The 26,998-nt window shown below is 55.2% G+C and overlaps 11 protein-coding genes across 11 annotated transcripts; 6 read left to right on the top strand and 5 right to left on the bottom strand.

Annotated features, from left to right (window-relative positions):
• Window positions 1-4,267: 4,267 nt before the first annotated feature.
• EsH8_VII_001072 (NAD(P)/FAD-dependent oxidoreductase) lies at window positions 4,268-5,801 on the top strand (the record flags this gene model as incomplete). The annotated part of the gene is made up of 4 exons (XM_083271205.1): window positions 4,268-4,514; window positions 4,564-4,909; window positions 4,975-5,500; window positions 5,577-5,801. 4 exons carry the CDS (start codon window positions 4,268-4,270, stop codon window positions 5,799-5,801), a joined length of 1,344 nt encoding a protein of 447 aa, XP_083128762.1.
• Window positions 5,802-6,511: 710 nt separating this feature from the next.
• On the bottom strand, window positions 6,512-8,705 carry EsH8_VII_001073 (flavin-containing amine oxidoreductase; the record flags this gene model as incomplete). The annotated part of the gene is made up of 4 exons (XM_083271206.1): window positions 6,512-6,514; window positions 6,571-6,729; window positions 6,784-8,288; window positions 8,339-8,705. 4 exons carry the CDS (start codon window positions 8,703-8,705, stop codon window positions 6,512-6,514), a joined length of 2,034 nt encoding a protein of 677 aa, XP_083128763.1.
• A 2,080-nt stretch (window positions 8,706-10,785) lies between these two features.
• Window positions 10,786-11,335, top strand: EsH8_VII_001074 (uncharacterized protein; the record flags this gene model as incomplete). The annotated part of the gene is made up of 2 exons (XM_083271207.1): window positions 10,786-11,083; window positions 11,154-11,335. 2 exons carry the CDS (start codon window positions 10,786-10,788, stop codon window positions 11,333-11,335), a joined length of 480 nt encoding a protein of 159 aa, XP_083128764.1.
• A 196-nt stretch (window positions 11,336-11,531) lies between these two features.
• EsH8_VII_001075 (uncharacterized protein) lies at window positions 11,532-12,054 on the bottom strand (the record flags this gene model as incomplete). Its single annotated transcript, XM_083271208.1, has 4 exons — window positions 11,532-11,609; window positions 11,666-11,740; window positions 11,796-11,867; window positions 12,025-12,054. 4 exons carry the CDS (start codon window positions 12,052-12,054, stop codon window positions 11,532-11,534), a joined length of 255 nt encoding a protein of 84 aa, XP_083128765.1.
• Window positions 12,055-12,309: 255 nt separating this feature from the next.
• On the top strand, window positions 12,310-13,827 carry EsH8_VII_001076 (nineteen complex-related protein 2-domain-containing protein; the record flags this gene model as incomplete). Its single annotated transcript, XM_083271209.1, has 2 exons — window positions 12,310-12,418; window positions 12,485-13,827. 2 exons carry the CDS (start codon window positions 12,310-12,312, stop codon window positions 13,825-13,827), a joined length of 1,452 nt encoding a protein of 483 aa, XP_083128766.1.
• Window positions 13,828-14,081: 254 nt separating this feature from the next.
• EsH8_VII_001077 (DUF3844 domain-containing protein) lies at window positions 14,082-15,295 on the bottom strand (the record flags this gene model as incomplete). Its single annotated transcript, XM_083271210.1, has 2 exons — window positions 14,082-14,687; window positions 14,747-15,295. The coding sequence occupies 2 exons, from the start codon at window positions 15,293-15,295 to the stop codon at window positions 14,082-14,084; spliced, it is 1,155 nt and encodes a 384-aa protein (XP_083128767.1).
• Window positions 15,296-16,039: 744 nt separating this feature from the next.
• Window positions 16,040-17,433, top strand: EsH8_VII_001078 (uncharacterized protein; the record flags this gene model as incomplete). The annotated part of the gene is made up of 4 exons (XM_083271211.1): window positions 16,040-16,164; window positions 16,221-16,504; window positions 16,573-16,714; window positions 16,776-17,433. 4 exons carry the CDS (start codon window positions 16,040-16,042, stop codon window positions 17,431-17,433), a joined length of 1,209 nt encoding a protein of 402 aa, XP_083128768.1.
• A 1,022-nt stretch (window positions 17,434-18,455) lies between these two features.
• Window positions 18,456-20,369, top strand: EsH8_VII_001079 (uncharacterized protein; the record flags this gene model as incomplete). The annotated part of the gene is made up of 1 exon (XM_083271212.1): window positions 18,456-20,369. The coding sequence occupies one exon, from the start codon at window positions 18,456-18,458 to the stop codon at window positions 20,367-20,369; it is 1,914 nt and encodes a 637-aa protein (XP_083128769.1).
• Window positions 20,370-21,166: 797 nt separating this feature from the next.
• Window positions 21,167-22,055, bottom strand: EsH8_VII_001080 (uncharacterized protein; the record flags this gene model as incomplete). Its single annotated transcript, XM_083271213.1, has 2 exons — window positions 21,167-21,243; window positions 21,326-22,055. The coding sequence occupies 2 exons, from the start codon at window positions 22,053-22,055 to the stop codon at window positions 21,167-21,169; spliced, it is 807 nt and encodes a 268-aa protein (XP_083128770.1).
• Window positions 22,056-23,102: 1,047 nt separating this feature from the next.
• On the bottom strand, window positions 23,103-24,455 carry EsH8_VII_001081 (uncharacterized protein; the record flags this gene model as incomplete). The annotated part of the gene is made up of 2 exons (XM_083271214.1): window positions 23,103-23,758; window positions 23,813-24,455. 2 exons carry the CDS (start codon window positions 24,453-24,455, stop codon window positions 23,103-23,105), a joined length of 1,299 nt encoding a protein of 432 aa, XP_083128771.1.
• Window positions 24,456-25,276: 821 nt separating this feature from the next.
• Window positions 25,277-26,509, top strand: EsH8_VII_001082 (C2H2-type zinc finger protein; the record flags this gene model as incomplete). The annotated part of the gene is made up of 4 exons (XM_083271215.1): window positions 25,277-25,343; window positions 25,410-25,508; window positions 25,571-25,938; window positions 25,997-26,509. 4 exons carry the CDS (start codon window positions 25,277-25,279, stop codon window positions 26,507-26,509), a joined length of 1,047 nt encoding a protein of 348 aa, XP_083128772.1.
• Between the last annotated feature and the right edge of the window lie 489 nt (window positions 26,510-26,998).

A 26,998-nucleotide genomic window follows, 5' to 3' on the forward strand; every position in this document is an offset into this window, starting at 1 on the left:
TAGATGCATAAGCGTTGGCGCCACCAGACCCTCAACGTGAGGCGCTCTTCAGTGTTTGTTGCGACTCTCATTTGCTTTTTACCCGTTCCAAAAAGTGAGACTTGATGCCGCCATGCAGGTGTGACCAAGGTTTTTGGCCAATTTTGGGTCCTTGTGAAGATAATTGCATGAAGACCCAGACGACTCTGGGCCTCAAGCTGCGTGGTGCATCACACTGCCCCAGTTGTCTTTGTGCTGACAAGCAACCATTCAACCATTCATCCGCTGCTCCATGCAGGCTCCATTCATATTCCAGCCGACAAGCATACCTGTTTCGTCGACACTCGCATACTTGCGACGTTGGATGAAGCAATGTGCGCCCGCTCGCCCGCTCCGTTAATTAGTTTGACATTTGGCAAGCAAACAATTAGCTCGCGGTCTAGAGCCGCTTAGACTCCCGCCTGCTTCAACATCCAACGGATTCCTCATGCCACATGGCAGCCACGGGACGTTGCGCGCGGAAGAAGAAAGGTGAAGCCTGGACGGGTTCCTCCTTGGCCAAGCCACCAACGTGCTGCACGCCACCGAACCCGGCTCGCCTGAACCTGGCCAATTGACCAATACTCGGGCCGGCAACTTTTTTGACAACGTCAATGTCGACGGCGTCGAAATCTCTTCCAACCCCGCCAGGGTCCTGTCCTGGACTCCGCGCACGACATGTTTGTCCGACAAGCTCATCAGTAGTGCACGAATCCCCCAGCCGTTGCACGTCCTTCCTGTGACCGACCTCCACCTTTTCAGGCGCCCATGAATGCGTAGTTGGCCGCCTGCACTACGCCACAAGTATGGACCCATTGCTAGCCCGGTGCTCTTGACATTGCCATCAACACGGGCAGAACCGTAAATTCGTGGGGCAGGCGGCGGGGCAGACGAATTTGAATGTCTATCAGCAGATATGAGTCCGGCTAAAGGTTGCGTCAATATTAGGTGAGGGTAGAAGAGAGTTATCCCTCGGATTTTCAGGTGTTGAGCTTGTGGGCAGGTTCGGCCAAAGGACTTTTTCTTCAAATGAGTGCTCATGTCCTCAATTGGCGCAAAATGTTGAAATATGCCTGCCACCACCATGAACAATGTATCAACATGTCAATGAATGGGCAGCCGGCCATCTCACCCCAACCTTTGAGTGGATTTGATGTTCCTGAGAGTGGGCATGCGCCATCCTCAGGAAGATGTCTCGGATCCATATTCGCAGCCACTTCACCTAATATCTCGTACGAGTCCATGTCATCAATTCCATTGGCGAAAAGATTATAATGCCGATCTCGAATAAGTTACGGTCTCCGATAGATTGCGGTTCACCAGGCTTCTGTTAACAAAAAGTCTCGGAGGAGAAACAACCCCGCTGCGGTATTTGGGAGAGCCCGGAGCTAGCGCTTGCAACCGGGTATCGGCAAGCTGTCTTGAATATGAGAACAACGTAAGAATGGCCATCACTCAAACGGACACCATATGTCGTCCATTTTCGTCAAACCTGGCGTTCTCGCCATGCTCGTGAAAGCGATGAGTAAGCCACCCAGTGGAAGTCTGTTCGCAGCCAGAGCGTCGGTGAGCATATTCAAGGCCGTGGTCCAGTCACTGTGTTTATATCAGCCGCGTCATGTTTCGATGCTCTTCTCTAACCTTTCGTCGCATGGATGCGCTGGCCGATTCATGTAAGGTAACCTGGAGCAGACCTGGCGAAGGCAAAAAGCCACCGCGAGGTTCCGGTCCCTTCCAAACTTTGCCGTTCTAACCATGCAAGATCTTTAGGATCAAATCAACTACCAGAATACCTAGGAAACAGCGTGTGGCTTGTTTTTTGTCTCTTTTTGTCGGTGTAGAGTAGCGGCGGGCAGTTGCCCCTCCCCCTCCCCTCCCTCAACCCATGACCCCAGCTTCATGAAGCTCCAATGATTTCGGTGAAGGAAGCGACCCATATAAACCGCCCATCTCCACGCTTTCGAATGTAGGGGATATTCTTGAGAAATCCGCCCAGGCAGATCTTGCAACCTTGGCCCACGACACCAGCTTGCAGGATCGCGTACTCAGCCTCGAATGCGGAGCTCGCGGCTAGGAGTCCGTATGTATGCGTGCGTTGTTTGCTTGGGCGGATATGCGAATCATTCCCGGGTATTCGTAATGGAGTACCACTGAGCTGGTAGAGAGTGTCCGCTGCGAAATCTCCGATTCCGAAACGGCGGTGTGCAAGTAATGGGACGAGTGAATTTCTGCGTGCTGGCATATAAATGCAACCTTGCTTCCGGGGATGGAGTTGATGGCTGTAGTTTGTAGTTGTCTTGTATTATGATGATTTGAACAAGACACCATGCCTGCCAATTGTGTCCATGAGCAATCAATTGTTGGGTAAACCCATGTCAACAGAGATGCAGATATGGAAGGACTTTGGCGTCTGGTCCCCCTGCCGAGGGGCTCTTGTATTCAACATTGGTGTCCCGTAGCAATTCTTTGAGGCTGCCTTTGAGGTCGTTGGGAATTGACAAAGTTCACGATGCAGAACGACCGATTTGGATATGCGGAGGGAGGCTTGCTCCACTATAACGCGGGAGGATGTGTTCGGTAGCGTAGCTAGCCGAGCATGCGACAGACGTGGGGGTTCCTTGGTGTTTTAGGCCAGCTGCATCGGCAGTCACCGAAATCCCTTGTATCCTTGACCTTTTTATTCCGAGAATCCTGACGGGAAAACCATGTTTCTTTTGGTGAACAGAGGCGGATGGCTTGCTGAGAGATGGTTCAAGCACGCCTTCATTCGCTTCACCAATAAAAAAACTCTCTGTTCGAAGATAATGACCTCTACGATTCTCGTTGAGTTGCTGTAATACAATTGCATTAGAGCGGAAGAACGAATAGGGTGTAGGCAATTATATGTGAAAGAGATCACGTGTAGAGGCTGAAAGCATGTGGCTTACCAGACAGTCGCTCATCTACGTGTAGGTCGCCAGAGAAATGATGGCTGGAGGTGCGTATAGTCTCGTTGCACGGTTGGAAGCCTCTCCACGACGGTTTAACTGGGGCTTCAGACGGGAATCCCAGAAATGGGTCGAGATTCGCAGCGACTGAAATTGTGCCCTTGAACCATGAATTTCCGTCGGGTAAAGTAAGTGGTAACGACTTCCATGCTGCCCGCCGATAAAGTTTCAGTGGTTCAAACCCATCGCCTTACGGACCCGTCGTCTTTCATTGCGGGTGGTTCGACAAGCGGAGACTGGCCAATCTCGGAGTACTGAACTAACCTACCGCGCGAGCTTGAGTCAAGACGTTCACAAAGGTGTTGGCATTGCGAAACAGGGACCCCGCTCATGAGGATCGCTCGGAATTGGCTCTCGTTCTGCTTTGAGGAAGATAAGGGTGTGGCTGCAGAGGAGGACGGCGGCGAAGGCGAGATCGACGCATCCATGATATTGTCGCGGCATGTCCCCACGTTGACTAGACCCCGAACCTCGAGGGTTAGTTTGACAGCTTCACGTGGGTATATCGTGAGGACCCCGATGATTTGCAAAGGGGGCCCAAGCCTGACATATGACAGGTGCAAGGGTAGGGGTGCAGAATCACAGTAGGTCCTTTCGATGACGCTGGCGGTATCGTAGTGTCCGTCGTCTGTATTGGCGTGGGAAGTCCGCCCAACATCTCAGTAGCGTATACTCTGTATAATTAGTGTGCATTAAGCGAACGACCTTGGCGAAGGATCCAGGGGCAAAAACAGCCGATGGCACGAGTCATGAGAGGCAAGGGACCAGAGTTGAGAGGTTGTTCTAAGCGGGTGGGAGATGATGAAGTTGAAGATTGAAATAAATTCGCTGCTATGAGAGGAGTGGAGGAGATGGCCCGAAATCCCAAATACTGCCCTCTTACAACATCCAGTGTCTCCGGGACGGCGTCGGGGAAGGACGGAGCGCATGACGGTGTGGGATCCGGGGACACCAGGTGCCCTGCCGAAACACCAATTTCGGCCCCGGTTTTCCGGTATTACTAAGTCGGCTCCGAGTCGGAGCTATCAACAACCCCGCGTTTTCCTATCGCGACTTGCCTTTTCCGGGCGCGATCGGACCTTGATGGGCTGTCAATCTCGGGTCGGATCTCAGCGAAACGGCCCCCTTTTATCGATCTCCCCTCCGATCACAGGTTTTTTTGGAACAAAGTCCTTGTGCTAGATTTATACCGAGACACTGGTCACATCAATTCGGCAGCCCATCGTAGTTATCGCAGATCGCACCCCCCTAACAACGCCACAATGTCTGAGAACCCCGTCCCCGTACCGGATGCCACCAAGCCGTATTGGCGAAAGGAGCTGCACCCTCTTGACAGCCATCAAAGCTCCGAAACCCTGCCTTCGGAGCAGGACATTGTCATCATCGGCGCCGGGTTTGCAGGCGCCGCCCTAGCGTACTACTTGCTGGACGGCGTTGAGAAGTCGTCACGCCCGACAATCACGGTTCTTGAAGCTAGAGAAGCATGCTCAGGGGCGACTGCTCGCAACGGTAGATATTTCTCCCGCCGAATTGGCATGCTGGTGCTGATCTTCGTAAGGTGGCCATGTTAGACCCGATCTGTACGCTGGGCTCCCCGCCCGGATCAAGAGGTTCGGCCAAGAGGCGGCGGATGAGATGGCCCTGTTTGAGCTTGCCAACTTGCACGCTGTGAGAGACCTTGTTCGTGAGAAGAACGTCGACTGCGATTTCAGGCTCACCACTTCCATGGCCGTGTTGAGAGACGTGGCCCTTGCGAGACCAATCAAGGAAGGCCTCGATGAACTCCTGGAGCTGGGATCGCCGACCGCGAAGCTTGTTCATTATCTTGAAGGAAAAGAAGCGGAGACGTTCTCGGGTGTGAAGGGAGCAAATGCAGTCTTCGCCTTCCAAGCAGGCTCGATTTGGTATGATCTCATCGGGCCATTGGGCGTTGTGTCACTGAAAGAAACGACATGCTGACTCCTTGCAGGCCCTACAAGCTGGTCCTCTTCCTTCTGTCTCAAGCTGTCGACATGGGGGCCCAATTGCACACCCATACACCCGTAACCAAAGTCTCGGATTCCCAGGAGAACGGCTTCTGGACCGTGACCACGCCCAGAGGTGTCATCAGAGCCAAGACCGTGCTCTACGCCTCCAACGCTTATACCTCGACTTTGCTCCCCAAGTACAAGGGCACCATCATACCGGTACGCGGGATCTGCAGCCATATCGCCGCTCCGGATGGCGCTGACCACCCGTACCTCCCAACGACTTATTCGCTCCGGCATGGGACCAATCTCTACGACTACCAAGTCACGCGGCCGGACGGCAGCATCGTTGTCGGCGGTGCCAGGACGGAGGTCATTCCACGAGTCAGCGAGTGGTACAACGTCTGGGACGACTCGAAGCTGATCGACCCCGCGGCCAACTACTTTGACGGCTACATGCAGAGGAACTTCCGTGGATGGGAAGACAGCGGGGCCAAGGTTGACAGCGTCTGGACAGGAATCATGGGGGTAAGTCGCTCTCTGAGCCCCACGTACTCGGGGGGGTGAAAGGAATCTGATGGATAACTGACACGGATGGGGACAGTACACCACCGATCTTTACCCCCATATTGGTCCCGTGCCATCAAAACCGGGGCAATTCATCTGTGCGGGCTTCAACGGGCATGGCATGTCCTTCGTCCTCTTGACGGCCAAGGGTCTCGCGAAGATCGTACGGGACGGCGTGCCTTTCTCGCAGTCCGGAGTGCCCCGGCTTTTCGAGACAAGCGAGCGGAGGCTGGGGCAAGATGAAAACGAGATCCTCGCATAGTCTAGTCAGCTAAATCCATAAGACGACACCATTTCGGGTCACGTATGCCCCGATCCGGCAGGGTCCATAGAACGGATTTGTCCCACCCCCGCGTACCGTACCTACGTGAGTGCTTTTGCAGTGTTTGACGGATGGGGAGGGAGAATTCTCCTCAATGAAGAAAATGCGCTAGCTTACAAAGCGGCAGTCGTTAAACGACAAATTTTACGAAAGGATCAGTCAGGCGCTGCAGGAACGTGGCGTTGTCAGCAGATGCCGAACCATCGTCTTCCGGGTCCGGCCGACCCCTGCCCGGTCCAGTCCAAGGGTGGGACGCAGCCATCGGACCATGATCATCTCTGCAAGGCTGAGGCCGAAATCTGCTGCAGACGCATGCCCAGGTTGACAGGGGCAGCGTTTGGGGGCCGAAGTGAGGGTGATCTTCTGTGCATGGCCATGTGGATTGTCGTCTTTTGTTTTATGGGGACACCCTCGCCGCGGGCCTGCGTCCGTTGGTGGTTTCTGTCCTCTGGCCCTTGTCTCATATGTGTCAGGTCCACGCCAGAGCAAGCGTGCGTGTTGGTTCTTGGAGCCAGCGTTGTAATGGGATGGTCATTTATTCTATGTTCGTAATTCGTCACACTATGTAAGATTATTCGCTGCCATCCCTCGGCAATGTTCCGATCATTCCTTGCGCAGCAGTTTCAATCAACACCTATCATTACACCGGATCACTGGAACATTCATATTAGCTACGGCGCAGCACTGCAAGGTCGAAGTTTTTACTCACAATATCGATCCATCTGGCCATCCACTTGTTGACCGCCGCCTTGGCCTCATCAACAAGGCCGAGCTCCAGAAGCAGCTGAACGGCACCACGGATGCCCGAGTCAAGGGCTGAGGAGATCCAGGCGTGCGTGTAGGAAGTGTGCTCGCCGATGAAGATCATCTAATCACCAAACATTAGACTAATACTTTCTTGCAGGGTGGGCCAAATACTCACGTTGTCGTACGTCTTGAAGTACTCGGGGATGTAGAGCTGGTGCTGACCGGCGACGGGGCTGACCCAGCTGCCGCTCTCGAGCGGGTCCAGAACCCAGCAGCGGCGGTTGTACTTGCCAGTGTACAGATCGCGGGTGTTCTCGCCGTGGATCTCAACCATGGCATCAAGCACATACTGGACGTGCTCCTCCTCCGAGACGGAGGCCCAGCGGTGTCCCCAGTCACCCGAGATGTACGAGGCCAGCATGGTGGCCGGGCCGGTGCCGTTGATGTTGTACGAGGGGTAGCAGGTGGAACCAATACCGGCAATGTCGGAGGTGGTGCTGCAGCCGCCGACGATGGGGTTTTCATAGTGCTCCCAGAAGCGCTCCGAGAACTCGAGGGCGACCTTGCAGGCACTGGTGTAGGGCAACTCCTTGATAGCGTTGGAGATGGTCAGGGGCAACGAGGGGAGGCGCCACTTGCGGATGATGGAGAAAGGCACAGCAAGGAGGGCGTAGTCGTACGAGGCGTTCTGGAAGGTTTGGTTCTTGAAGGAGTCGCGCCATTGGAGGTTGACGCGGGAGTTGTCAGAGTCAAACTGGATGCGCTCGATCTTACGGTCCATGGTGGTGATGTCGTCGACGAGAGGGTGGAACGACAGGGGGAGACGGCTGAGGCCGCCATCAATGGTCTTGTAGGACGCCGCCTGGAAGTACATGCCCTCGTAGAGAGTGTCCCAGAAAGAGGTGGCGGAGTAGCTGCCGAGTGCATCGGTGGAGTTGAGGGAACCCTTCAGGTAGTTCACCATGAAGGCGTACTCGGACCAGACATCTCCTCCAAGGCCTTGGAGACCAGAGTCGAGAAACTCGCGATGGGCCTTGAACATGTTCTGCGCCATGCGGACGGAGAAGTCACTGCCGGGCATGTACTTGTCAAGCTCCTCGGAGAGAGCGTTGGTAGAGTCATCGTAGACGCTGGCGATGGCAAGAGAGGAGTTGGCAGCGATTTGAGAGAGGGTAGGGGGCAGACCGTTGGCGAGCTTGATGCCGTTCTTGTAGGAGAGACCGTTCTGGTTGCTCTGGATCCAGGGGATGAAGTCGACGCTCAAGTTCTTGTCGTGGTTGTTGAGCTCGTTCATCTCAGCGGCGAGCTGGAAGACGAGCTGGTGGTCGGAGATGTTGTAGGTTGTGTTAGTCTTGGGGTCGACGTAGTGCTCCGGGAACCGCATGGGACCCATCTCCTGGTAGGAGTAGTCGAAGGGGCCGCCACTGAGGTACTCGGTGTGAACACGGCCACCGAGACGCTGACCAGCTTCAATGATGCTGATGTTGGTCATGCCAGCCTGGGAGAGGACGAGGTAGCTCATCAAGCCAGCCATACCGGCACCGACGATGGCGATTTGCTTGGACTTGGCTGCGTCAACATCGATGGCGGCGGGCTCCTTGTCCTTCAGGAGGTTGACGCCCTCGAACCAGGCTCCGAGAGTGTCAATGCCAGTGTCATTGCTCATGTGGATGGCTGCCGCTGAATTAGTCCCCTGCCGAGCAACACCAAATAATTGCGGCGCGACTTACATCTCTTCTGAACCCGGCGCTTCCACTTGTGGTGAAGCGTCTGGGGCTCACTGCGGCCCATCAGGGTGCCCGATGCACCCCATGCAGAGATGCACCCGTCTGATCGAGCATCCTCCGGGAGGACCCAGACCAGACGCTGCGAATCGCGCACCTCGGACTTGACGATGGTGTGGTGAGCATCGTCGAGAGAGAGGCCGCGGCACGATCCGTATGTGAAGGTGACGGTTTCCTCAACAGGCACTTCAAGAGTGATGTGAATGTTGGAGACGCGCGAGGTGACTGCGCTTCTTGTCTCGAGCTTCATGGGAAGACCCGAAGCTGCCGCGAGGGCGCTTCCGGCGACGAAGGAAAGAAGCCACCGAGCCATTGTGTGAGAAGAAGGCCGACTAGAGGGTTATCCGGGTGAGGTTGGCTTGAGGATGAGTCTCCAAGGTAATTCTTATTCGTGCTGATGCGCCCGCACCTCTTTATAGAGAGTTGAACGTAGTCAAGATATGCCGGTCACAACCGGGCTCTCACCAAATCAACGTCGATGTAAGCCTCGGCCGGCGGCCATGGCACGAACCGTCCCAGCGGTAGCCGGTCCATGAACATCACAATATTGGTCATCGGATTACGACCGGCTGGCGGTGTCGGACCGGTTCACTTCGACATCAATAGATACAACATCAAGGGTAGCTCTGGTAAGCGAGACTCCATCAGAGACTTTCCCGCACCCTTGGTCCTGGCCAGAAGCAGCAGCCATGCCATAAGGAGCAGGTGCGAAATGACAACCGAATGGTACTCCCCCGCGTCACCATGTGGTTGCCATGTCAGACTGACATCGAGTACGCATGGTACAAACGTCGTCGGTCGAGAAGACCGAGTCATTGGGCGTTGGACCTTATCAGTGGAGGCGGCGCAGTGCAGGCGGAGGGAAGATAGGGACAAGAAGCAATCCCGCCCGATTACCCCGTTCGGCGGGGCGATATACCTATCCGATGAACCGACCCCGTTCTCTTGGCCTCCAGGTGCCGTAGTGGGGGGGAGACTTGGAGGATTGTGTGGAGGCTGACAGGGCAAGGCCGGGGAGCTGTTGAGCTGTTCATCTGCCGTATCTGTGCCGGTTGCGCCCTGTGACACCCTGTTGCGCCCTTGCGATGAACATGGCAGGATGGAAAAGATGGGGATGGCCGGGGATGGTATTGTAGTCGACCGGCTTCCCCCGGGAAACAGGGCAATGGAGGAACCAACTCAGTCCTGATAGACGGCCTTGACAGATGTCATCCAGCGGTGTGGCAACTGGTAGACTGATGGCGGTAGCAGCAGGGCAGAGGCGTCTATCAGAATGAGTTGACAACGGCCCATGCCGTGAGACGAGCGAGGGCTTTCTATTCGCACGTAGCAGCCAAGAGACCACACTTGCATCCCTTGGCGATATTCCTTTTGCCTGACATAAGCAAGTTGAACGGCCGAGATACGATGCCCAGCACTGCAAAGATACCCAACACTGTAGAGATAAATCAATGGACACCCACAACTCTGTGGGTATCCCCCGAACAATTGTCCGTGGGCTGGTCCAGCCGGCTCCGGTTGCGGCCAGCTCTTGAAGTCATGAACTCATGATTACAAACTGTGGGTATGAGTGGAATAAAAGTAAAATAAAAACTTTTGAAAATTGCCAGCCGGCAAGACTTTCAGTCAATAATGGGCCTTGCTTTTTGGATTCGAAGACGACGACCCGGCAGCCCGCCCCCCTAACGGCAGCTTGAAGCGAGTTGAGATAAGGACAAATGCCGCAGCTCGGGAGGTTAGTCGGTGGGAGTGCCGAACTCCACTAATTGGTTGAGATAGCAGACCGAAATTCGCACGGGAAAGATAAGGATGCGTCGACTAGTCTCGGCATGTGGGCGGAAACGAAGCTGGTTGGTAGTTGGTTCAGGTAAGAAATGGAAAAAAGAAAGAGAAAAAGGGAAGAAAACACTGCTTCAACTGAAGTTGTGATGGGGGCAAATGCAAAGTCTCGAAACCAACTCGACGTGTGCTAGAGTTTCGGGGAGTAAACACTTCTTAAAGGACATTAAAGTGTGACAGCGCAAGGGTGAAGTGCCCAAAAGCGACGTTTGCAATGATGGCATCATTGACAGCCAATTGGCGCCCTGGAATGACAAACGGCCCCGAGCGGGAATCTCCACAACTGTAGAGTGCCGAGAGTCTGGAGATTGAACAAACGCTTGGCTCGCTTCTGCGGCTCTGCGACTCGGTCCAGCGTCTCCCACGATCTGTACACTACTCGTCCAGATTCTGGGGTAATTTGCGCCCGCAACTGTACGCCCGCAACTTCGCAGCTAGACACGGCTTCCAAACCTTTTTGCGAATGCTTAGTGCCAGGAACGGCTGCATCTAAATCTCTACACGGATTGGACAGAGCTGAGCTACACCCGAGAGCTGAACTCGCAAAGCACGCAATGGCTGAGGTCGCAGCAGCAGCTGAAACCCCGCCTTGGTGGGCGGCCTTTCCCGCTCCCAAGGCCAAGTCCCCGGAAATTGAGGCAGATGCAGTGATGGAATTGCTTGAGGCTCAAGCTGCAGCCGGCAACGACAGCCCGCGAGACTTTCTGCTCGTGGATGTGCGTCGCAACGATTTCGAGGGCGGCACCATCGCAACCTCCATCAACTTCCCCGCCCAGTCCCTTTATCAAACAAGGCCAATCATACATCAGCTGTGCAAGCAGGCTGGCATCAAGCGTGTTATATTCTACTGCGGTGAGTCCCGCCGTCTGTCCTTTGAATGTCTGTCTAAACGCTCCCGACGCTCCCTGCTGAAGCCGACCAGGAAGCAGCAACGGGCGTGGCCCACGGTCTGCGAACTGGCTACAAGACTACTTTGACGAGGTCGGCGAGGCTGCTGTCCAGGCCGTCATCCTCAAAGGTGGGATCAAGGGCTGGGTGCGCAAATTCGGCGGCCGCAAGATGGACTGGTACGACGAGAAAGCGTGGTTTGACCTTGCAAAATAAATAAGGCGGTACCGTGATTCGGGGGCGGCTGCGCCGTCGTGTGGGCCCCGTCTTGATTGTGACATTTTGCTGGTATCTAGCATATTTCATCCCCGTCCTGTCTTGAACCGAAAAAGCATCTTTTTGCCGTTATAACGCCGATGTGTAACCCTGCAATACATCTCGTGAAAGCCGGCCGCCGGGCAGTTTTCTTCGTCTACCGCTGGTGGTTGCGATCGTCACCGCCGATTCTTTCGAGAGCCTCCAACATGACGACTGAGTTGCCGCGGATGACCTAGCCCAAGTTAGCACCGGGGACAGTATAGTTGGTAAAGAGTAGCAAATACGTACCACCATGCCTATCCGGACCTTCTCGCCACCCTCCTTCTCCTCGACGGCCTCGTCCAGGACAATGTTCAGGAAGACCTGCAACAGACAGGTTAGCACCGTTCAGATAGCAGTAGACCACACCGGTACGTACGTCATATCCGCGGAGAACGCCAATGACCTTGCGGCTGCCGTTCAATTGGACGAATAGTCTCTTGTCGAGGTACTGCAGCAATGACTGTTAGCTTTCCAGAACAGTCGACAGAAGGGGTGGTGGTGCGGCGATGTTGGATAGGCCATGCACATCTTGGCTATCCGTTTCGTGGTACATCGAACAAGTCTGGAGACTCTGGTATGTCCGTCGGGAATCGGGGCTTCCGTACCTTCTTCAGCTCGGGCTGTGCGGGCGCCATCTTGTCTGCTCGTGTGTGTGGAGGACAACAGGTGGGTGCCGGTTGGATGATGTCGCGAAATGAGCTTTGCGACGCGACGGAGCTCTCTCGCAGCCTGGCCGAGGGGATCTCTCCCGTAATCGAAAATTGGGTGGGTCACGTGCCGATAAGCGCCTTATCGGCGCAACCGTGGTGATGGCCGCCATGAATTTCGGAGCTACAGGTACCTGACATCACAGGCAACTGACACGACAAAACCAAAATCGCCGTACCAGGATGAGCTCCTTTACGCCAAAACGAAAAGCGAGGGTCATCAAAGTCCACGATGACGAAGAGGACGACGCCGGCATGGCCTCGCCCACTGGCCCGGAGCCCGTGAAGGACGGTGAGTTTGGAGTTCCTTTCCAGAGACTATGCGCTGATGCCGTTCGCAAGGCTAATGGGATGCCAGACGCTGCACCGATAGCAGTAAAGTTCACGAGAAAGCCCTTTCGCCAATCCGGGCTGCGCAAAAGCATCAACTTTAATGAGCTCGAGGAATCGAACGGCGGCGCCGCGCTTAGCGACTCGGCGAAGCCAAAAGGCCCTGTCCCAAATGAGGAAGACGACGATGGTCCCGTGGTGATCCGTCCCAACGTCAGCCGGTCAAGCTCTCTGAAACAAAAGAAGCGCCAGTCATCCTCAAGGCTCTCGTTTGGCGGTGCCGGTGCCGGAGGCGACGGCGACGGCGACGACGCGGCCAAGACGGATTACACTACACCCAAAAAGTCCACCCTCGGCCACCAGGCCCTCGAGAACAGCGCCCTCAAGAACCGGCTACCGATGCGCTCATTCCGAGATGAGGACGAGGACCGCCCGAGGTACAGCAAAGAGTACCTCAGCGAATTACAAAACTCGACGCCCAATACACCACAGGCTTTAACCTCTCTGCGGATGCAGGATGAGGACGGGATGGACCTGGACTCATCAGAGCTGGAGGGCGCATTGATAGTCAACTCGGACGAGTTCGCGTCCCGACCGCAGCAGACGAGCATCCTTACCGAAAGCGAAATCCAAGAGAGAAAACAACGTCGAGCAAGGCTCGCGCATGAGCAGCAGGACGGTGACTTCATATCATTCGACGATAACGATGACGGTGGCACCTCGCTACGTAAAAAGAAGAACGACACGCGCCTCGTGCCCGAGGACGAGGATTTGGGCGAGGGGTTCGACGACTTTGTCGAGGACGGGGGCCTGTCGCTGGGCAAGAAGGCCGAGAGGGAGGAGAAGCTGCGTCGGAGGCGCGAGATGGCTGAACAGATCAAGATGGCCGAGGGCGACTCGGGCGACGAGTCCGATGTGTCGGAGGCGGAGCGGCGCGCGGCCTTCGAAGCGGCGCAAACGAGGTCCGGCATGGACGGCTTGCAAAAGCCCGAGCGCAACCCCACAGAGCATCTCCTGCAGGTCCCGCCAAAGATCACGCCGTTGCCGAACCTGACCGATTGTCTGTCTAGGTTGCAGGCTACGATGCGGGCCATGGAGCTGGAGCTTGGGGAGAAGAAGCAGCGGGTGGAGGAGCTGAGGAGGGAGAAGGATGGCATTCTGACGAGGAAGGATGAGGTGCAGCAGTTACTGAACGAGGCTGGACAAAAATACACTGCCGCCGTTGGGAATGGGGCGTCGACTGAGTCGGCCACTCAGTCGCCAGCCAGGCAGATCACAAATGCCGGGGCGAGCGAATTAAAGGTCGAGAGAGGCCTTGAAAGCCTGGGAGCAACGCCGAATGAGCGTCCGGACTTGGAGGAACTGGGCTAGGCATGAAAGAGCTACGTGGCGACCTCATAATTTCGATACCCTGGAGATTGGCCCGAAAAGAAATTGTTATCATAGCTTCAATTCTTTCGATTCTCTAAGAAATAACCTCTCCGTATAAAGAGAGAAATGTCCTGCCAATGCCAACGCCGCATGAGAATACACCTATGGTACAGACTACCACTTGCCAATATAAGCACAATCACTCCACCTGGATCAAAATCCTCCTTGTGTTGTGGACATCATCGTTGATGACCCTATTTCGTCTTCGACACACCAGCACCAATGACACCGGGCAGCTTCTCCTCGCCGATGCTAAATAGCAGGCCGATAACGAAGGTAAGAGTACCGACCAGAGCGATGCCGGTGCCGACAAAAAGCCAGAAGGGAACGCTAACGTCGACCTTGCCGCAAGACCGGCCACCCCATTGAATCGTGGCGTTAGAAGTCGGTGACTTGGTAAGCGAACAGTGGCAAGCGAAGCATGTGCCACTGGCCTGGCCGTCAGATCTCGTATACTTGTTGAGGCACTCGCCGTGTCCCGAGCAGTTGCCGGTAGCAGTGACGCAAGCATTTTGAGATGTGAAGCAGGACGGCAGATAGCCTCTCTGAATGTTGCCAATGAATGGGGCGGTGTTTTCGACGGGAGTCGTAGGTGCGGGCTGATCGAGGTCATCGGTTTCAGTCATGACCTCCTCCGCTTGACGCCGTCGCAGCTCATCGGGCTTAGACGACCAGTGGCGGACCTGGGAATTGCGAGACGACTCGGGCAGGGCAACGATAACCGTTTCCATCTCACCGTTGGCGGCGAGCTGCTTCAGGATTGAAGCGTGCTCGGCGAGAGACACGAGGACAGACGAGTCCTGGAAGGGAGAGTTAGCATCTGACAAAATACAGCAATGTTTACAGGGTAAGGCTTTACCTTCTTCGTATCATATCTGACGACAGAGGCCTTGCCACTCCAGCACTGCTCCGCAAAGGGGTTGATGGCCTTTTCGAAGGTACAGCCCTTCTGGGCGACGCCGACCGACGGGAAGTCGTTGGTCAACAGCAGGTCGTTAGCCGCAGCCGATGGGGCGTTTGCGATCTTGAAGCTCGGTCCTGTACCGGCGAGGGACTTCTGGAGCGTCTTGGCATCATCCGCAGTGATGCCTTCGAGCATGACGACGAGCTGAGACGGGTTCATCGAGGCGGCATTGCTGAAGAGGGCCTGAGGTGCCTTGCCGAACTCGTTCAGGTACTCGACAGCCTTCTCGTTGGTGATGTGCTCAGGGAGGTCCCATGATGCACGCTGGCCCTCGGGGGACAGACGCTGGAGCAAGATAAGGCGGGCAATCTCTCGTGGTAATGATGGGATATCGGAGCTCGAGGGCTGCTTCGATTGCAGAAGATATACGTCAGCGGGCTGGTCGGAGGAAAGCGCGGTCGCGACGCCGGCCAGGGCTGTCGCAAGCCCCACAGAGAGCTTCATGATATCGGCTGGCCTGGATGAAGCTCGGCGATGAATTCGGTGATGGCGTTGTGTGGGGGGAGGACGTGATGAGGCTGTTGCTGCTCTCTCCAAGCTGCGTCGAGTATGTCAAGCTCACACGGCTGCTGGTGCTGCACGTCCCAAACTGGGCCCCCGTGTCCCGCTGGCGGGGACCGGCAAAAGTGCTTTTCCGGCAGCGCAGCACTCAGCTTGCGAAAGCCCCCGTGCACGGCAGTCATCCACACTGTCCCGCAGCACCATGCACCAGGCGGCGTCCAGGGGCCATATGCACCCAGGTAATTAGCGGGAAGGCAACGTAGGGGGGGCCAGACAACACTGTGCGGCGACACGCATCTAGAACGTCGTCGGCCGGAAACCGAGAGGAGCAGCAGCGCAGCGCAGTCCACCGCCGAACCCACGTTAACAGGGTCCTAAAGGCTCGCATCGCGTTACCAAAGGAGCTACATACACTGCGGCAACGGCGTGGCCTTTTAGTTCAGCTGTACTGCTGCATTTTTGTTTCCATTCTCTCCCAGATCGTTGCTTCGCCTCTCCATGGTTGCCTTCTCGACGCTGTCCGTCCCGCCTCCGCCGCCCGCCCTCTTCCATCTCCATCAGTCATCGAAACAACCACTTCGAGTTTAAACGTCCGCCATCGGCCCATCCCAGCAGCATCGCAGCCTATCTTCACTCTCGTCCCCCTCGCGCGGCCGCCAGCGCTAGGCGTGCCTTTCATCCTCGACCATGTGGCGGATATTCCGACCCGGCGCGAGCACTGTCGCTGCTCGCGCACTTGCGCCCAGGGTTGCCGGCCAGCAGACTGTCGTCGTCCAGAGAGTCAAGATCACAAAACCCAGGTTTAGGGCCAAGTAAGCTATAATATCCCGTGGTTCCGGGTTGCTTCTCCTGCTGACGGTGTGGAAAGGACATTCCTCCTCGGAGCAGGCATCTCGCTTGCTTGCTGGCACATGTACTGGTCGACCGTCCTGAACCCCTTCTTCCGACATGTAGACCGAGAGTACGAGAGCCTTTCGGCCGCCGAGAAGAAAGCGATAGATGAAGAGATGGAGGAGGAGGCAGAGCCATGGTTCATCCCATTCCCCTTCACGACCAAATCAGTCATTCAGCCACCATACAAAGGCAGCGACCCGGAGTGGCGACAATTCGTCAAGATCAGCAAGGAAAGGGACACTCAGCAACGCATACGCAGTAAGCATTCAGCCCACAACCTACAGCTCACACAGGCCATGCGATTCTTTGCTGACTGCTCTTAATAGATGACCTGGCCTACTGGGTGAAGAAGACGGTGGAAAAGCATCCGGCTATCACAGCCAGGTGTGGCAACGTGGTTAACCTTCGGAGATACTGGCTGGACATCGACTTTCCTTACCGCCCTCCGCCAGAATTCTACTCTTCTGGGTATGACTTTCCCATTCAATTTACACCTTGTTGCTGGAAATGAACTAACACGCCGCTGTAGCTTGCTCTTGCAAGGCGACGGATTGTACTGGTCGACCCAGCCTGTCGACTCGTTGACCGTCAAAAGGCTGCAAAAGATTCTCTGGCCAGAAGCTATGGCCGTCTCCTCGTGGGCTTTCACGTCCGCATTGGTGACGCAACATTTCATGGACGTATCCCGAGCACTTGGCTTCGAAACAGGCAAGCCGGTACAGCCATTTTCGCCTGCACAAGGTGGCAGCATGCAGCAAACAAAAACGGAGGGGCCTCTACCGTCAGCCAACAGACAGACTACGGATGGTACACCGGCGGAGAACGCCTCCCATAACATTAGCAAGACGACGGATGCCAGGCAGACGGACGAGCCTGAGGCCGGCGGGAAGACCAACTTTGTCAGGGATACAGCTATATCCCACATCGAGGGCATGAAGCAGATCACAGACGGACCAGCCAGGGAGTTCCGGAAAAAATTGGCTCAGTCATGGAAACCCACGAGACCTCATCCCCCTCGTGGCTGCATCCTCGTCTCAGGCTTCGTCGAATGTGAGTTGCCCAAAGGCTTCGTCGTCATCGACGTTTGGGGCTTCTGGAACCCCAAGACGGAAAATTTCGAGGCCAAGTCTACGTTTATGAACGTCCGGAGGATACAGATGAAGCAGCAAGCGCCTGCTCGGGGCTGAGGTGGTTCGACGAGGGCATTAGTACACTTTGCATAATCGCGGCGTTGGGGTAGCGGTGATCATCTGCCTTTGGGTTTTCTTTGGCTTCGGTTGGCGACATGATCTCACCGACATCCGCATTGATTTGGGAGTTTAGCGGAAACCCCTGAGGTCGCGAACGGGCATTCTATACATTGAAAGAGTGAGCGTTTGCTTTGTTCGTTATCAAGATACCATAGATGAGCTCAGGATTGGTCGGGGACGGAACAGGAAGGGGTCAGAATTTCCTCTCAAGACGCCCCTTTATAAACCGCATTCACTATGCTAATCCTCACCTGGTGATGCCTGCGCCTATCTTATGCCCATTTATATCGCTCTTGCCATACCAGAGAAACACGGCGGATGCTGAAAAAGAAGCAGTGGTCGAGGTTTACGCTGGGTGGTCGGAGAGCCGGGACTTTGGCCAAAAAAAAAAGGTACACCCCATGATGTCGGAAGTGTCTGTATGCATCGTCAGCACCGCTGCAGATGACCTCTAATTCATGGTTGCGTCTTTTCCCCCAATTATCCAAACATCAAGTATTTCTCCGGTGCCACCTCATTGAGGAGAGGTTCCCTTGGCAGCGAACCGCAGCTGCTAATGCATTGAAGGGCAAACGTCTTGAATGCTGTGCTGCGCAGGTAAGTAGTACCTATTTCCGGCAACCTGGATAGTCCAGAGAAATCTTAATTCCTTTGTCTCAAATATTTCCATGTGACAAATGAAGCAAAACCAGCGTCTTTTCCAGGACCCTGCCGGAAGGATCGTGGGTGTGAAGCTGCACAGACCCTGGCTGCGCCATTGAGGCCTCAGCAGGAGTGAGGCCAAATCAATACCATTGGCATTCGCCGATCGACTCACAACAAAAAAAAGCATGGCGGGTCAAGAAGCGGCCTCAATGTATTTCATGAATACTTAATGTCGAATATTTGTCTTGCTACGGTTCTCGTCAAATCGACAGCTTTCAACCATCATCAGATACCAACACAAGAATCATTTGATCATGGCAGCACACCTCCAGCGTCGCCTGCTCCAGGACATTGCCGAGCTTCAGCAGAAGCCATATCCTCGTATCAGCTTGCACACAAGAGACGATGACATCTCCCGAGCATGTCTTGTTCTGCAGCCCGAGGGATGGATGCCCATCCACACCACCGTCGAGTTCGGAAACAACTACCCCCTGCTCGCTCCCACCATCAAGATGAACACGGCCATGTACCACCCCAACGTCTTCAACTCTTACATTTGCGCATCAATTCTCAACACCTCAGAAGGGTATACGCCGGCGTACACCCTAAAGGGTATTGCTATTCAAATGTTGAGCTTCTTCAACAGCGAGTCCGTGGAGCAGTCTTACGGTGGTGTCCACGAGGACCTCAAGTGGTTTCGAGAAAGGAGCCTGAAATGCAGCCAAACATTCTCGTGTTCGGATTGTGGCTTTGATGGGGCCAAGACGAAGGCAGAGTCTAGGAAGGCTCGAAGGCATGCCCAGAAAGCCGAGTCGTCAGCACCTAAAGCCGCATCGATTAGCGCAGAGGAGCAGGAGGGGTGCATCCTCGCGACTTTGCCGGACGAGCTCCTGTTACTGACACTCGAGAAGCTTGACTTTGAGGATCTCGTCGCTTTCTCTCAGGCTTTGCCGAAGGTTGCCGACATTGTCCTCAGACACGATGTCATCCGGCTGCGGGAGCTTCAATGCTTCGTTACTAAAACAAATTTCCGACACACGAAGCTCGGCGTGGGAGTCTTGGTACCCAGTGGCAAACGCTCCTTGGAGTCCGAGTTTGACCTCCTCTCTCTGGAGGCATTCCGAGACCTGTCGATCCGCCTCTCTGTCCACAACATCCGCTTCCAGCATTGGCTGCCGCTGCCTCTTTCACACCGCCACTGGAGGCTGGTAAAGGAAGACGCCGTGTCTTCTTTGCGCCGCCTTGCCTTTGCTGTGTCACCCCCGAACACGAGAATCTCTGCTATGGATGTTCTTGCTGCCTTCATGAACGACATTGTTGTGCGACTCAACCAGGTTGAGGCACGTACGTCATCCTCCAGATCATCGTTCAGGCACGCCGATAACGCCGGAGGTGGACGGAAAAGCACATTGCGTCACGCGTCAGAGAAAGCAATGGAGTCTTACTTTCACCTTTTCCATCTCCTGCTCTGCCTCGCGACCGAGGATGCCCAACTTGTCACCGAAGCCAACAGCAAGATTCGGCATTTCATGAACGGGACAACCTCCAAGGCAGCATGCCCGAATCTTGGGCACCTCCTTGTCTACCTGCTCATCAGCGACGTCGAGATCACGGAAAAGCTGAGGAAAGCCATCATCACCGAGGCCATCACGCGAAATGTGGTCTGGATGCTCGACAAGAAGGGCTCAAACATGCCGGAGCTGAGCTACCTCGAGCCGGACAGAGTCTCAGGCTACCGCCTGAAGAAGACCTTCGAAGCCAGCCGCACATCGTACCGGCTGCTCATGTTCTCCGAGCTTTTCCGTCGCATAGCCAGACCGTCTAGTGACAAGACACTGGTGCAGATCCGGGACGAGCTCTTCGATCGCCACGGCGCGCCTCCCGCAGGCGCGGCTCTCTTTTTGTCCACCGAGGTCCGCCGCCTGCACGACATTGACAACTTCCCGCATTTCTTCAAGGAGATGGGCATCGAGAACACGCCCACTGCGGAGCGCTTCACCACCATACTGCGCAACTGCGTGAGGGAAAGCATGACCAAGGGCTACTCGGTTTGGGGCCTGCCGGCCACCACAGCGCTGGCTTTTCGCCGCCAGGTAGAGCCAAACGTTGGACTCTATGGCAACTTCACGGTGAAGAACATGCCTAGCTACATGGCTAGCTCTCGCTTCATGGCCGGGGTCACCTTTTTCCCCGGTAAGAACAAACAGCAACGGGTACGTCGCTACTGACGGGTGAATGGATGCAAAAGCGGAAATGGCTGGATGGAGTTGCTGGATTGGACCTGATACCCCTTAGATGAGATGTAGTCTTCTAAAACAAAATAAAACACAAATTTTGACAATGCCAAAAATCCCAAGTCAATGGAGGAAGTTCCAGGTTCGCAGTGTGTGATGGCGGGCGAATAATGCATGCAATGTGGCTGGGGTGCTTGCCTAGTCTGCCTTACTGAGGCGGTCTCGGTAAGCGCTGGTGCCTTCGGTGAGAAGCTCCGCAGCTGCACCGGCAACTTCACTCCTTCCATCCTCCTCTCATCCCTCTCACCCTATCATTCGACCACTGCCAAAGTTCACAACCGAGGCTCTTTTGTTTTTCCGATCCCTTGGTGTAAAGACTTCGAGGTAAAATACACTGAACTTTATCGCTCACTGTTCGTGCAAGCATCGATCAACCATCACCCGGCGGCACGGCGCTGACGTGCTCATCGGAGAGCCCTCACAGTATGCCTGGCTGCCTCACGCCCTATTTGGCCAGGCAGAGAACATACAAAACCCTGCATCACGATGGGCCGACTGGCATCAAATCTTCATTTTACGACTTCTCACGTAGTATTCTCAATCATTCCCAGCCTAGACCGTATCACAACAGAGCAGATTAAATCCAGCTCATCAGCCCGGACTCGTGCCCTAACGCCAAACACCCATAAAATACCATCAGATCAGACACAAAACCAACAGCCCAGGGACCAGGTTCATGGTGGAATCGGCATCATTTTTCATCACTCAAAACCAAACACATCACTTTATCATCACGGAACCCCCGATGAGTCCCTCAGCACATGTCTACGTCCCTCCACGCCTGTCATGTAGGCCAGAGCATCCTCGACTGCGCTCGTGTCAGCATTTTGGCCCATTGAGGCGAAACTCCAGAATGAAGCATCGTGAGTTCTACGGGAAATACCACTGACGTTGACAATCGACTCTCTCGCGACCGGCGAGATACCAAGCCTCATTGATCCTGTCCTCCTCGGCCTCGTCGCCGAGGCAGGGGAAGAATTGGACATCAGTCGACAATGGTGCGATGTCGGGTGTGCGAAGCCTGGTGATTCGAGGAGCCATGGGGGTTGACGATACATAATCTGCGGGCATTGAGGGGTCCTCAAAGTCATCTAGGTTCTCGTCGGGGAAGAGGAGGAAGTCATCGTATGCCGCATTCGTAACCAAGGATCCATCGTCGAAAGTTCCAGGACGGCTCATGTGTCCAGATGGTGCATAGTAGTCTCCGTGGTCGACCCTTGGGCTGCTCCAAGATCCAATTGCGAAGAGACTGCCATGATCCGGGTTGCGCCTGCATTTCCGCAACCCCGGCTTGGGGGCTTGATGGTCTGGCACATACCGAGGCTTCACCCGAGGCGATGGGGGCACATTGAAGGGCTGCTCTTCAGGTGCATGCCATGCACTGCGAAACCGGTCGGCAGCATGGAACGACTGGATCGAGACCTCCCCGGGGGAAACCTGCGCGGGTCGATGGCGTGCTCTGAGAGGGATCTGTCCGATCTTGAAACCGGGAGGGGAGGCAGTCTCTCGCGATGGTGGCATCCATGACTGCAGTTGGCTTCCCGAGCTGGCCGGTGATCTTGCTCGTGACAGCTGGGTCGACTCTGAGAGAGCCCCGAAGGTGAGGGGCATGAAAGCCATGGCTGTGTCGTACCAAGTGCTGGTGAGCGACGTTCAGGAGTCGGTGGACGAACCCAGGGATGGTGGATGGAATCCTACTGGCTGAATGAAGCAGCGATGTGGTGAAGTGGTTGGGATGAGAGGATGATGGCCTGTCGTCTCTGCTCGGGGGGCGGTGCAGAGGCAGTCGGTGTTCGAGGAGGTAGGTGATGGGTCCTGATGGGTTCCTGGGGCCTCGTTGTGAGGGAAAGCGATGGTCGAGGAGGATTCGAGGTCCAAGGGGAAGTTTTTCTGATGAGACCGAGGAAAGCAGAGAGGAGGAGGAGAGGTTGTGGAATGGAGGGTGGTGGGATACCCGGGGGTTTTATGTGGTGAGTGTCCCCGGGGGTGCTCTCTCCTCCAAGTGGCCAATCAGCGGGCGGGATTACTCTCGCCCCTCGTAGAGTCCAACGACCCCCGATACGGCACCCGGGCCCGCACTAGACCGTTCTTCCTCCTGTCGTCATCCAAGCTGGCTGGCGTTCCCGATTTCACTTTTCGAATTCGTGGAGCTGGTGCATTGTCTCACAGGGTCAGGGGAAGTCGGTTTGAGGTTGCTAGATGTCGTTGGAGGCTTCTAGTGGTCGTGTGAGGATGCTGGCGGCGAGCCTTGGCTTTGGTGCCTTCTTTCTCTTTGTCGTGATTGATATCATCCTTTCCATCAATTCCTCCATCTTCCAATCAATCTGGAAAAGGTATCCAGGTTGTGCCTTTCCCTCATTTTCTATTCCCTGGCCCTGTTCGTCTCTGTCGGCTCGTCGTGGCACGGGGGGCTATCAGGACCAACATCTTGAGTGAACTTCCCACCTCGTCTGTTCCGTTAAAGATTTCTGCTTCTTACCTGCTTCTTCTTTGCCTTGGAAATGAAAAAAGTCGTAGCGTTTTTAGATTCAAGATGCAACCTCCGGCGTTCATGCACTGAGACCTCAACCTGCTGCCGTAGTCCGCTTCTATGGTATACGGTTGAGGCACAGCAGTCATGTGACCTTTCACCCACAAGCACGGGGTAGCCTTTGGCTTGTCTCAACGTTAGAATAACATTGGGGGGGACGGCACACCGAGTTCCCAGTCGAAGTCTGGTAGGCGACCTCCCTCCCATCTCCACCACCAAAAGTCGACGCGCGTGAAGAAGTTGATGGTCTTGAGCCGGCTCAAATCCCAGAGGAATAAGCCAAAGAGTCGACAGTTTGTCATCCGCAAGTCGTTGCAGTTCGAGCCGGGAAATGACTGATATGCCCAGTACCAAGCGTCTTCGGGCCCCTTGTCCGCGTCTTCGATTACTAGGGAGCGTCTAACGTGTGTGTTGTACTCCTCCGTCGTGAAAGTCGACAGGGCTTTGTGGATTGGCAGCGCCATGTTGCTCATGACGACGCATTCGTCAATCGCGTCGGTGAACCACGAGTATATCTCTCCCACCCGGTTGTAGCTGTCGTAACGCGGTTGCTGCGGGAGGCTGAGGAGAATTTTATAAAACTGAGTGGCCGGCGAGGTAGACACTTTGTAGAGGAATCTGACCCCGAAGCACAAGAGCCGCGCTTGGTTCTGGTTGATGTGGCAGTCGCTACGCTCCAAGTTTGGAGGCAGGATCGGCGCAGTCCAGTATACCACCTGCGCCCCGTTTCTCGGACCGCAATGGTGCGTCTGGAGGGCCTCGCGCTTCCTTAGCTCCACGAGCTCGCGCATTGCTATACACATAACTCAATGTTAAGTAACACGTAGGGTAATGGAAGGTGACGTACGAGGACCAATGACAGCGGCTGCGAGTAAGTCTCGTATGGCGACCAGCTGTTCCATCTCCCAAGGCGCTAAGGATTCGAAGAAGTGTACTCTTTGAAAGTTGACAACATCGAGGTTGAATCTCACAACTTCCGGGTCTTTGAAGAGCTTGCAATATGTCTCAAAGCGGTACAGAGCTCTCTGAAAACGAGCCGTTTCAGCGGCCGTGGCTTTCTCGGCGTGAGAAGGCGGCTCTGGCCAACCTTGGCGGTCGTTGGCGAGCCCGCATTGCTCCGTGACAAGACGGCTCAGTGCGATGTCCTGGAGTTTTGATGCTAGATGGCTAATACATTTATTCAGCTCTGAGAGGGCAGCGCCATCGGCCAGGCTTATCGTGGGAGGAATAGGAGGTCGCCTTTTGAGGTATTCGTCGCTGAAGCCGGCGACTAGATTGAGGTTCTTTGGGTCAAATTTGGAAGACTCGAGAGCCACGATGGCGTCCGGGAGTGTACGGTGGCCTATCTCATTCAGGAGCACCTGACGACATGCCGAAGGGGCGCAGCGGAACCATGTTGGGGAGATTAGGGCTGCGGTTTTGAGGGAGCTGAAGTCGGGCAGATGGGACAGAATGGATACCCAAAGCTCGTCCGGTATGGATCTTGCCATTTTCTGATCCAACATTACTTCTTGAGTGAAGATGTTCGTGCTCCAGTGATGCTTACTCAGTTCAGGGAACCTTCGGATTGAAGGGACATGAATTCCAAGTTACGGAAGCGCAGGCCGTTTTATAGATTCTTTAAAAGAATGTCTTCTCAACGATCTAACCGCTCTTCTCTGTGAAAGGACTAACGCAGCTACGTGTAGGAGAGTGCTGCATCGGATCGCCTCTCACTTCTCGCCTGGAGACTGTATCGTAAATGCTCCCACCGGCGTCGGGAATAAGGGGTTGTGATGAGATATGTGGGGGTTTTTAAAAATGTTTTTTTGACATGGATTTCAAAAACAACAATTTCCGGTCTCAGAGATGGCAGGGAATGCAAAGTTCTGCTTTTGAGTCTGGTGTGTTTATGGCTTGCCGTCTGAGCTGGCTTTACTGACCTGAGCTCTACGGTACTGAGGAGGAGCTGCGCCCAGTGGTTGCGTTGGCTCCGAGGTCTGACTACAGTGTATTCATACAGTGAACAAAAGTCCGAATAACACTATTACTGTGTGGGTCATTCCAGTCCACAGTCCAATCAGGTATTGCTTCTCAAGCTAGACCGAAGACGGCTAGCGTCCAATTGCTCTCCAGGCTCGATGCGAGAAGTGCAATGAATTGCTGGTTGAGCAAGCTCGCGTCAAATCCCTCCTCCAGCCACGGTACCTCTTCGCGAACGTCACCTCTTCCACCGCATCCCAAATTGCGCCATTCAATTCCGATTGTCGTATCAGTATCAACAGCTACTCGGAACTTACCTTCGTTCGAAGCGATACGACGAGCCGACACGATGGGCAAGAAGAAGCGCGGACACCCCGATGTCGAGGACGTCCTCACTCGCCCGTGGTGCTACTACTGTACGTCCATCCTTGCTTCCCTGTGCCCCTCGAGGGACGAGATCGCATACACTAACATTGTCGCAGGCGAGCGTGACTTCGAAGATCTCAAGCTTCTTATTTCGCATCAGAAGGCGAAGCATTTCAAGTGCGACAGGTGTGGCCGTCGACTCAACACCGCCGGAGGTCAGTCCAAGATGCGCTATCCAGGCTATGCCATCGCGTGCTAACGTGTTTCTGCTCCCTAGGTCTTTCCGTCCATTTGAACCAAGTGCACAAGGAGACGCTCACCCAGGTTGAGAATGCGCTACCGAACCGACAGGGTCTCGATGTCGAGATCTTTGGTATGGAGGGTATTCCCCAGGACATCCTTGATCAGCACAGGAATCGCATCATCCAGAACTTCTACCAGGCCCAGGAGGACCGCCGTATTGCCACAGGAAATCCTTTGCCCGGCCAGTCGAAGCAGCCCAGGAAGAAGCTCAAGGTCGAAACCCCCGAGGAGCTCAAGGCCCGCCTGGCCGAGCATCGCGCAAACCTCGCCGCTGGGAAGCCTACAGGCACCAACGGCAGCCCTGCCAGCGGCGCTCCTGCGAGCGCAAGCCCGGGCGCATTCGTATGTTTTGCGTGTTCTTTGTCTGATACCACGTTTGAAACTGACCTTTCCATCGCAGAACAACTCCCCGTACCCCCCGCCACAAGCACCCTACGGTGCCTCTCCCGACCAGAACTACCCGCCTGGAGGTGCGCCCGGCGCTCCCTCATACCCCCAACAGGGCTTCCCGCAAGGCAATTACAACGGGTTCTCTCCCTCAACCCTCCCCGCAAGACCGACGAGCGGTCTGCAAGCAATGCCTGGTCTTCCCCAACGGCCGCCCCAGTATGGTGGCCAGTTCTGGAATGGCTCCGGCGCTCCTCCGGCTGGCTACCCAGGCGCCTCGACTGTCGATGAGTTGGTCTCCGGCGCAGCACAACACGGAGATGAGATCGAGGAGCTTATTCGCAGGGCCGAATTAGGCATCAAGCCTGCGAAGAAGCCCGAGGACGAGGCAGCGGACGAGGCGGCGGGAGACAAGAAGTCAAAGAAGGAGAAGAGCGTCAGGATGTTCTACGCAGACGCGGAAATCAGCCCAGAGGAGCGCATGGCACAGTTACCGAGATACGCCTACGTGCCACCCGCCTCCTAGTCTCTCGGTGCTGGACTGGTTGGAGGTCGAATGGAGGCGTCGCGATTCGGATGCACAAGATTCCCAGTGGCGCATCTTCACCAAATGGTGCGATTTTCTATACTCGGGGCGAGGACGGCATTCCACCGGAGCGGAGTTTCAATGGCGTAGCTGGGTTTGGGATGTACATAACTGTAAGGAATGCAATGAAAATTCCGTCGCTGTACTCATCGTAGGCTGTGGCGCTGAACTTTATGGCAGATTTATGCTCCAGAATGCCCGCCGTCTCTTGGTGACCTTTGTCTTCAATGTTGAAAGCCTCTGGTTACGGGGGTGTACCGGCGGTTGCCCATCGGCATCCGTATTGGTCATAAGTCCTGCAGGAGATGAGGGGCTGCAGCAAGATAGCTGGCGCAATGCGGCCAATTTTGAACTTCGGCAGACCAGACAGCCTTGCTGACCTACCAATATTGCGTGACACATCAACTACACCTTTCACTCGGCCATCCA

Source organism: Colletotrichum jinshuiense, chromosome 7 (assembly GCF_051148585.1).
Source record: "Colletotrichum jinshuiense chromosome 7, complete sequence".
Taxonomy (NCBI): Eukaryota; Fungi; Ascomycota; class Sordariomycetes; order Glomerellales; family Glomerellaceae; genus Colletotrichum; species Colletotrichum jinshuiense.